The sequence below is a fragment of the Oratosquilla oratoria genome, chromosome 20 (genome assembly GCF_046742065.1).
Source record: "Oratosquilla oratoria isolate Oo_2021 chromosome 20, ASM4674206v1, whole genome shotgun sequence".
NCBI classification, from domain to species: domain Eukaryota; kingdom Metazoa; phylum Arthropoda; class Malacostraca; order Stomatopoda; family Squillidae; genus Oratosquilla; species Oratosquilla oratoria.
Window position 1 is genome coordinate 31,774,962 of NC_134796.1, and position 11,154 is coordinate 31,786,115.

An 11,154-nucleotide genomic window follows, 5' to 3' on the forward strand; every position below is an offset into this window, starting at 1 on the left:
ATAATTATATATATATAATTATATAATATGTATATGTATATAATATGTATATATATATATATATATATATATATATATATATATATATATATATATATATATATACAACACTGAATGGGCCCCCGTGAACAAATATACATTTTTATCAACCACAATACACTTTCATTCTAAGCCATCAACATCAAGAGACTTGCGGAGGCCAACACGCAAAAATTGAAACGTGGTACAGCCAAGGACTCGAACCCGGGCTAGCACGTGACAAGTGTTAATGACTTAACCGATTGCGCCATCAAGAGAGATATAAGTTGAGCGCAACTTTTTTTACTAATTGTACTATCATAGTGGAGATGTGTTGAATGCAAAATTTCGTGTATGTTTAACTCGAGCATACAAATGTATAAGAAAAGTTACATTCAATATTGTGGCTGAATATATATATATATATATATATATATATAATATATATATATATTATACATACATTTATGTACATACATATATTATGGCGTCACAGATTACTCTGCGACGCATAGGGGGTTAGCGTAACGAGTGCCCTCTTTTCTGGATTACGTAACGTAAACAACGCGGGGTTAAGGATCCACGGGGTACTCGTCGCTAACATTTATTGGCAATAGAAAACACGACTTTCTCATCTTCACACAACAGGTGCTTCCGTTGAAACCATGGCAGCACACAGTAATTGGGAGGAAGAGTAGAAGTAGAAGTAGTAGGAGTAGGAGTAGGAGATGAAAAACTGTAAACAAACCAGAGCAACGCTCGTTACTAACAGCTTTTATACAGAATTACAAATAATCTGAACATGAAATACGAGCAGCTTAAGGCTAAAATCATTATGACATACAAGAAACAATATACCAGATCTAAAACTAAATTCAGCTCAAAACTCACCGAGTAGGCCGCGAAGGGAGCGGGGTATACAACTGAAGGCGTTTCAAACCACACTGGCTGGAGGCGCGACGTAACATCGCACCACCGCAACAGGTTCTTACACACCTTCTTAAGTCTAATTCTTAAAGTGAACATTGTACAAATAATGAGATGCTATCTTGCAGCACAGCTTGCAGACAACTTACAACGATAATATTCTTAAGCAGACGAAGCTTCTGCTCGCAGCATACTTAAATTAAACATTACAAAAAAAAAAAAAAACTTGAAAACCTCTTCCGAGGGGAAACGAGCCTTACGACAAAAAGATATGTAAACATGGGGATACACGGACATATAAAAAAGCCCCGTTACCTCTCGTAACGGCACACTCTAATTTTCTAGGGGGAAAAATTACCAAAACTATTGACCTAGCAACACAAGCTCAGAAATGGGTCTTACATATTCATGGGCTTTGTTGTTTACCACAACTCTTACTTGGACCTTCCTGACTAAATCATCCTTGCCAGGGAATACTTTGTTTACAATACCCAAGGGCCACTGTCCTTGGGGACACTCTTGATTTTTTACCAACACTACATCATCCACCTTTACATTTGGAGAGGAATTGACCCACTTTCTTCTGGGTTGTAAAGAGGAAAGATACTCTTTCTTCCATCTCTTCCAGAATTCCTCAGCAAGGTGATGGACATGCTTCCATTGAGATTTGTATACTGCCTTAATATCTATCTCTTCAGGAAGAGTTACAGGAATATCAGTTTTCTGAGTGAGAAGGATGGACGGAGACAAAATGAAAGGACTACTAGGGTCCGAGGAAACAGGAACTAAAGGTCTGGAATTCACGATCTTACATACTTCTGCAAAGAAGGTTACTAACACCTCATGTGTTAATGCCTTGGGGTGATGGTTAGTCAGTATCACATTCATGATGTTGCGGACTATCCCCACCATACGCTCCCATGCTCCACCCATGTGAGAAGCATGAGGAGGGTTAAACAACCAAGTGCAACCTTGACTTGACAAGAAACTATTGACATCACCACCTTCATCGGTAATGGCAAGCAAGTTCAGTGCTTTGACAGCACCTACAAAGTTCGTGCCTCTGTCAGAACGCATCATCTTAACTGGGCCACGAATACAAATGAATCTCTTTAAGGCATTAATGAAGGAAGAAGTACTCAATTCTTCTACAGTCTCTATGTGGATAGCTCTGGAAACAAGACAGGTGAACAGAACGCCCCATCTTTTACTTTCGAGGAAGGAACTTCTAGTGCGCCGAGTTTTTATATGCCAGGGGCCAAAAAGGTCAACTCCTACATAGGAAAATGGCGGATTGGGAGTAAGTCTATCGACGGGTAAGTCTCCCATCTTCTGAACACACACCTTACCTCTTACCCTTTTACAGGTGACGCATTTGGAAATGACCTTAGAAATGGTACGTTTCCCTCCCAAAATCCAGAAACCACCTGTACGGACGGCTCCTTCTGTAATCACTCTCCCTTGGTGGTGCACTGTCTCATGGTAGTGACGGATCAACAACAAGCCTAAGTGGGATTCCTTTGGAATAATAATAGGCCTTGCAAGCATACCAAGTACATCACTGCCTTGACTCAACCTGCCTCCTACACGAAGTAGGCCCTTCTGGTCTAAATAAGGAGACAGAGATGCAATGGGACTGGAAGGAGGTAAACAAACTTCACCTTGCAATTTAGTCATGGCAGACGAGAAATAATCCTTTTGGTATATCTGAACAATGAAATCAGCTGCATCTTCTAGTTGATCGGGTGACTTATGTTTGTTGCATATATGCCAACCTGAACAACACTTGTTACCTTGTTTGAAAGAACGGGCTATATGCTTAAGGAGAGCTACCGCTCTTACAAGTCTCCTCCAACAGGAGAAATTAGAGAACCTCTGAGCTAATGACGCAATTGCAGGCTCTACATTGCTTTTGTTTGCACTAACAAGGGGTTCAGACTCAATTGTGTAGTCTGATACCTTTACTTCTTTATCTGTCTCAGGGCTTACAAGAGGAAAACTTCCACTGGTGGATACAACATCCTCAAATAAGCTTGAGGGACCTGACAACCAATCACTCTGATTTAGGTTGGTTATTTCAAGACCACGGGTAGCCAGGTCTGCTGGATTACAATCTGTAGGTACATAATGCCATTGGTTAGGTTCGGTGGACGACCTAATGTGGTCTACTCTGTTACTCACGTAGACCTGAAATCTACGCCTTTCATTATGAATATAGCCCAAGACAATCATGCTGTCAGAATAGAAATGCCTTGCGTCTAAGGGTTTGTCCAAGCAATCCGAGATGGAATTGCTGAGATTAACTGCCATCACTGCAGCACACAACTCTAACCTGGGAATAGTATGACCATGGTTGGGAGCTACTTTAGCTTGTCCCCTCACAAAACACACCTGGTAGCTTTTGGTATCACTGAAAACCTTAAGATATGATACAGCTCCTACTGCTACTCTGGAAGCATCTGAAAAGGTATGAAGCTCTATCCTGTGAGCTTGAGACAAAGAAATACTAGCAAACTGACGATTGATGCTTATATCCTTGAGGTCCCTTAAGGACGTTAGCCATCTGGACCATTTGGTATGGATCTTAGCTGGTATGGGTTCATCCCAACCACACTTTAGATTGGTTATCTCTCTTAGGAGTAGTTTTCCCACTATTATTACTGGAGCTAAGAATCCCATGGGGTCAAACAGACTATTTACAACAGACAGTATCCCTCTTTTTGTCGAAGGCTTGTCTGAATCCATGAACTTATAGACGAAAACGTCTCTTTGGATGTCCCATAAGAGGCCCAGGCTAGACTGCATAGGCATAGAGTCAGAAGTTAGGTTCAGCTCCTGAAGGTTATCAGCCAGCTCACTGGTGGCAAACTTTTCCAGCACTTCCTTACTGTTGGAAGTGATCTTGTGCAAGCGCAGGCGTCCTCCTTCTTGAAGTGCTGACTTAGAGTCTTGGATTAACTTGTAAGCAGTCTCCGCATCTGGCAGAGATGCTAACCCATCATCCACGTAGAAATTGTTCTCTATGAAATAGCGAACTTCAGGAGAGGCATCTTCTACAGACTTACGCAAGCCATAGGTGGCAATGGCGGGAGATGGCGTGTTCCCAAAAACGTGAACAGTCATTCTATACTCAATCAACCTTTCATCAGGGTCATTATTCTTGTACCAGAAGAATCTGAGATAATCTCTTTGCTCAGTCTTCACTTTGAAATTGTAGAACATCTGTTCTACATCAGCTGCCACTGCTACAGCTTCCTGACGGAAACGTAGAAGAATCCCGAGAATACTGTTTGTCATATCAGGACCTGACATCAGCATATCATTTAGGGAGAACTCTCTGGATTTGGCAGAAGAGTCGAACACAACCCTGATCTTGTCAGGTTTCTTAGGGTGGTACACCCCAAACAATGGAAGATACCAGCACTTCTGATCAGACTTCAATGGTGGTGCAACCTCAGCATGCCCACGATCTAACATCTTTTGCATGAAGGCCATCATATGCTGACGTTTTTCCGGCTTTGTGCTGAGGCTACGATGGAGAGACAGTGTGCGGTGCCACACAAAGTCTCTATTATTACTGGTGGCTACAACATTGGGACGGAAAGGCAGTGGCGCGACCCAATGACCACTTTGATCCTTGCGGAACTCTGAGTTCATAACATCCAAGAACTTCCTGTCTTCAATCGACAGGGCGGCCTTGTCATCATCTTTGGTTACCTTGAACAAATCATCCTTTACTTCAGAAACATGAATCTGGTTACCACATGGTGCGACTATAGAGGGACGTCTATCATGTACAAAGGATGTTTTGAAACTGCTAATGACAGGAGGCCTACAAGTGCCATGGAGACACACTTCCCCAATGATTGCCCAACCCAGACTGGTCTGTTGAGCTAGAGGGGCATTGACAGGTCCAATTCTCTGGTCAAAAATGTAATGAGCTGAAGGCACATCTCGACCAATGATGAGTAGAATCTCAGCTTCAGGAACCAGAGGTGGAATACATTCGGCCAGATCGGACAGATGGGGATAACCACGAGCTATGGCGGGGGTGGGTATCTCTTCTCTTACACTGGGAATGCTGTCGCATTCCACTAACTGAGGGATATGCACCTCTTGTGAGTTATGCCAAGACACGATGGTGTAATTTTTGGTGGTGCGCCCAGAAGCGCCCGTTACACCTGCACAGGTAGCTAGACGATATGAAACCCGTTTGCTCAGCTTGTCAAACAAATCGAAAAACTCAGACCTTGCTAAAGAGCAATTGCACTGATCGTCTAGGATGGCATAACACCACACTCCGAGCTCTGGCTTACTTTCAGGATAGACCTTTACCAAGAAGGTCTTGGCGCAGGACTTACTCATGGAGGTGGGGTTACTGCATATCAAGGTACATTTGGAATTGACCGCAGCATCCTCCCCTCCCTGAGTCTTTACTATGGGGGTAAGAACATTTGGAAGCGGCACTTGATTGACTACAGGGGAGCGAGGTGTTTTATCTTGAGCAACCTCCCTTCCATGCTGTGTAACCGCTTGAGTCGAACTCCTCTTCGACCTGGGTTCATCGTGATGTAAGGCAGTCACATGAGTATGGGCCTTACAGAGTTTGCAGAAAGTTCTCTCTTTGCAGCTGGAAGGAGGATGGTTACCTTTGCAACATTTGTTGCACACTCCTTTATCGTTTAAGAAAACCTTCCTCTCGCTCACTGACATGGTGCGAAAAGCCCTGCAGAAATCCAAATGGTGTACGTAGGCATCATGGTAGACGCAAAAATCTCCCTTTTCTGCCTTTCTTTGCTCGGTAGGACTAGCGGCGCCAACAGACCTGTCAGCGCCCATGGTCGACTTACTGCCACTGGACAACATGGTGTCAGTCTTCTTCACACGCACTTGAGGAAACTTAGAGGGAGGTGGCTTCTCTGGTTTCACAAAACCATCGGCTCCAAGGCTTTGATAAGAGAAACATGGATCATTCTCGACCCTTGCCATCTCCTTCACAAACTCAATGAAGAAGGAGAAAGGTGGGTACGGCACACCGTGAGCAGTCTTGTAGTTCATGGCTCTGCCAGTCCACGCTCTCTGTATACAGGGTGGAAGTTTTGCGACAATGGGATTGATGCCTGACGAGGCGTCATAATATGCAAACAGTGTACTGTATACAGGGTTAGCCTTCAAGGCTTCTATCTGGTACAGAATGTCACACAGGTCGTATAACCTTAAGGTGTCTCTAGGTGAAATCCTAGAGAAGTTGGCGAGCTTCTTTTTAATTGAAGTCTCAATGATCGAAGGGGCAGCAAACCTGTCATCCAAGCGCTCCCAAATTCTACTGCACGCCAGGTTTGGATTCTTGGCATTTGAGTTTCTGGTTGTACGGGCCCATTCTTTAGACTCAGGACCTAGGTACTTAACTAACAGGTCTATTTCCTCCTTACATGAGGTGCCTAACTCTTGCACGACTTCCTTGAAACTCTCTTTCCAAACAGCATAGTCTTCCGCAGTATCATCAAACGTAGACAGCCTGCTAAGAAGTAAATCCTTCCGCAAGAAGAACTTGCTCAAATCGGCAGAATTGGAGGTTGTCCCCAACCTAGGAGATGCACTCCGAGGAGGTTTTACTACAGGTGGTGACACATAAGAAACATGGTTAGCAACAGGTTGCTGCGCAGGTTGCACAGACCTCACCTTTACCTTTTCGATACGAGGTTCAAAACTGAATGGAACATTGTTAGCAGGCTGTGAGTTAACTCTGAAATCAGAACAGGGCTTGAAAACAGGGCTTTCAGGATTCAAGCCTACCAGATCCTTCTGACTAGCGGAAACATCGACTATACCACCCTGTTGCTCCACATATAGTTGGGTGCGGGTAGCGACTGTACCTTTTAATTGGTCCCAGTCACTGCATGTTTCCCAATCATCGTCGGGTCCTAAGTGCCTAAGTTCGGCTTCGGCTTCTTCCAACTCCTTTTGTTGTGTCATAACTTTGAACTTGGCCTGCATTTCAGCCTGCTCTTTCATAAGCTGACCCTCCTGTTCGGCAAACTTGACTCTGATACGAGCGGTCTCCACCTTGGCTCGTTGCTTCCTTGCAACACTAACACTGGTGCTACTGGAACGACCTGACCTAACCGACCTTCTTGAACTGCCCTTCATGGAAGGGGGCATACAACGCTCAGAGTGGTCGACGAGGGATAAAGGAACTTGATTGGACTTCGGGTCATCTTGTAAAAACGGTTCAGTGTGGTGTTCCTCTTCCGTGACTTCAACTGAGGAAGAGGAAGCATAGTTACTGATTACCTGACGAAAAGATGCCTGAAAATCCCTGTCTTCGTGCTTCACTGATTCAGCACGAGCCAGACTTTCTGAAGTACGTTCACGCATTAAGAATTCCAGGTACCTTTTTACAGTATCCTGGTACACAGCGTGGGCCTCATACAACCAAGGACCATGATTCGGTTCTTCCAATAAGGCTTGTACTCCTTCTCTACTCGCCTTTACCCTCTCTTCATGCTGATCAGACGCTCTCTGAAAAGCCTCTTGCCCTTCAGCCGTGAGGACTCTGACCCTACCAGAGACGGGTCCTTCATCTATACTGTGGTTGGAAGACATATTGCCAAGCGAGAGAAACAGTGAGAGACAAGACAGTAATATGATAAAGAAGACAAGGAAAACTCGAACTTAATCGAAAACCACGGAGTACGTTACCACACTCCTAACTATACGACTATTGAGGTAGACAACAACAGATTAAACCCTACATTTGGTTCAATCTAAAAATGCACATTAGTCGCATGCTTATATTAACATATGACAGGATTTAGGCAAGGTAGCTTGCCTTCAAAGGAAAAACACATGCTTAACTGCGACGTGGTGTTATGTAAACACTGTTGGGGCTTGGCAACCATACGTTGTTGCCACATCACACTCGCGCGCCGATACGATCACTAAGACTGCCACATCACACTCGCGCGCCGATACGATCACTACACTTTGGCTTGCGCTACACTACACTTTTACTTGCGCTACAAACCCAAGCACACACACGCAACTTATGCCAGGAAGGCGACACATCAAGTTCATGTGGTGACGACGAGGGGAATCTAGACGTGGCAACGGCGTGCAGGGCGTGGTCTGGCCACATCCTCAAGATGGACTTGGCATACTGCATGGCTAACTTTTAACTCCTTCGCAGCGGCTCTTTTCATTCACCTCTTCACGAAAGCGATTTTCTTGGCAGAGAGCGCCAATGGCCATCGTTTTTCATTATGGCGTCACAGATTACTCTGCGACGCATAGGGGGTTAGCGTAACGAGTGCCCTCTTTTCTGGATTACGTAACGTAAACAACGCGGGGTTAAGGATCCACGGGGTACTCGTCGCTAACATTTATTGGCAATAGAAAACACGACTTTCTCATCTTCACACAACAGGTGCTTCCGTTGAAACCATGGCAGCACACAGTAATTGGGAGGAAGAGTAGAAGTAGAAGTAGTAGGAGTAGGAGTAGGAGATGAAAAACTGTAAACAAACCAGAGCAACGCTCGTTACTAACAGCTTTTATACAGAATTACAAATAATCTGAACATGAAATACGAGCAGCTTAAGGCTAAAATCATTATGACATACAAGAAACAATATACCAGATCTAAAACTAAATTCAGCTCAAAACTCACCGAGTAGGCCGCGAAGGGAGCGGGGTATACAACTGAAGGCGTTTCAAACCACACTGGCTGGAGGCGCGACGTAACATCGCACCACCGCAACAGGTTCTTACACACCTTCTTAAGTCTAATTCTTAAAGTGAACATTGTACAAATAATGAGATGCTATCTTGCAGCACAGCTTGCAGACAACTTACAACGATAATATTCTTAAGCAGACGAAGCTTCTGCTCGCAGCATACTTAAATTAAACATTACAAAAAAAAAAAAAAACTTGAAAACCTCTTCCGAGGGGAAACGAGCCTTACGACAAAAAGATATGTAAACATGGGGATACACGGACATATAAAAAAGCCCCGTTACCTCTCGTAACGGCACATATACATATATATATATATATATATATATATATATACGTATATTCATCATCATCAACATCATCATCATCATCACCATCATCATCATCACCGTCGTGCTCGTCGTCGTCGTGGTCGTCGTCGTCGTCGTTGGTGTTATCATTAATATTATGGTTATCATGATATTGTTATTTTGATATTTTAATTTATTCTGTCTTATTAAATTTCTTATTTAATTTTTCTATCAACTTATTTTTTACCAATAACTTCGAGAGTGACCACAGAACAGCGTTGCCATTAATGTCAGAAAGCTTTGGTAATGATTCCTGGAAGTGAAGTGTTATGAAAACTGTATCAACCATTTGGACAGATTTCTGAGGTTGTAAAGACGTCATGTTTGTAGATTCCCGATTGTAGATTTCCAGTTGTTATGAGAGAAAGAATCTTCTAAGCGAGCCAAAGGAAATTGGAAAGAACATGTCAGTCGTCTTGGCACAGGGAGTGGGGAGGTGGAGGGAGTGGGAGGGCAAGGGGCGTCGTCTTTGACAACGACAACAATCCATTTTCCAGCTGAGGACTCAATCATCCTGCCAACCTGTTTAGTTCACGTTGAATTAAATCCCTTGAAGGTACGGGTAAGGAATGCTTGGGTTCACTTCGTCACTGAAGGGGAGGCTTCACCTGAATGAAGCCCTTCGGTAGCTTCAGGAACTTCTGAAGGGGTTCACTGTTAAGGTGAATAAAATCGTCTACCGACACTGAATGGTTCAGTAATGATGAAAGAATGCTAAGGATCTCTGGTCCGTAGGGGTGCCGCTAGAATCGATGGAATATGGATTCCCTAAGCTGTAAGTCAATACCTCATACCGATGGGAGGGAGGAGATTTGTCATAATTCTATTTTCATTTTTTCTTATATATGTATATGTGTATATATACATATATATACATATGTATATATATATATATATATATATATATATATATATATATGCACATATTTTTCAAGAGCGTTGCTTTAATTTAGATGGTTTATTAATTGAAAATATCCCCAATTCTTCTCGTTTTCAATTACTCTAGTATTGGTATTGCATCATCAATATATTTGTTTTTCAGTGAATTCTATATGATATCATATTGTCACTGTACTATTCATATAAAGTTATGAATAGCTGGATGTTTTATTTATTCAAAATTCACCAATTCTTCTCATTTTCAATTACTCCAGTATTGGCGATGCATCATAGATGTATTTGTTTTTCACCGAATTCTGTATAATATCATATTGTCATTGTGCGATTGATAACAATTCATATAAAGTTTTTGGTGTCTGGCCCGGTCCGCGTTGCGACTACTACCAAATGCGTCATAGGTCAACAAAGGGAGGCGACAAGTCCATTGACATGCAGCACCATCTATTGATCGCACGGGGATCTAAGGTGGCTTTTGCTCACGTTGAGTATTCACGCTCTTTCCTCTCTTCGCTCTCTGTATAGTCTTTGGTGACCAGTTGGTCGGAAATTGTGGACACGGCAGGTTTGTTTGCGCATGCGTCAGAGTTTCAAATTAAAAAATACAAAATTATTTTATTTCTGTTTTTTTATTGAGTGCCTATGGTCTAGACAACTTCCTGGGCGTGTCATGTGCACTAGCAATGGTCTCTATTTCTCTCGTCTATTTTTTTTTTCTTTTCATTTTTGGTTGACTGTTCGGACTGTAGTCAATTTCTTTAGTATGACATGTGAACAAGCAATATTCTTCATTTCACTTAACTTTTCATTTACACATTCCGTCTTACGTATATTGTGTGAAGGAAACAGGTAAAAATTGGTTTACCAATAGAGCGGCTAGCGAATGGAATAGACTCGGCAACCATGTAGTGAACGCAGAACCTATTGGTTATTTAAGAGAAGATTAGATAACTATGGATGGGGATGATAGGTGGACATGGAACTGCCTACTGTAGGCCTTATGGTCCTTTGCGGTCTTCTTAATCTTTATTATGGTCTTATATGATTTATCACACAATTGCAACACCTTTACACGATTGCATTTCAACATTCGATCAACCACGAATTTCTAATGTTAAAAGAATCCATCTTTCCTAATTCACAATACAAAATACTAATTTCACAATCTTTAATGGGTAGACGGATCATCTTTATATATATATATATATACTTTTTCGTTGAAGATA

General features: G+C 42.6%; 1 protein-coding gene across 1 annotated transcript; it reads right to left on the reverse strand.

Moving 5' to 3' along the window:
* Positions 1 to 1,286: 1,286 nt before the first annotated feature.
* LOC143036445 (uncharacterized) lies at positions 1,287 to 8,800 on the reverse strand. The gene is made up of 2 exons (XM_076203806.1): positions 8,615 to 8,800; positions 1,287 to 8,459 (listed from the first exon to the last, which is right to left on the reverse strand). The coding sequence occupies exon 2, from the start codon at positions 7,549 to 7,551 to the stop codon at positions 1,309 to 1,311; it is 6,243 nt and encodes a 2,080-aa protein (XP_076059921.1). The 5' UTR covers positions 7,552 to 8,459; positions 8,615 to 8,800; the 3' UTR covers positions 1,287 to 1,308.
* Positions 8,801 to 11,154: the final 2,354 nt, after the last annotated feature.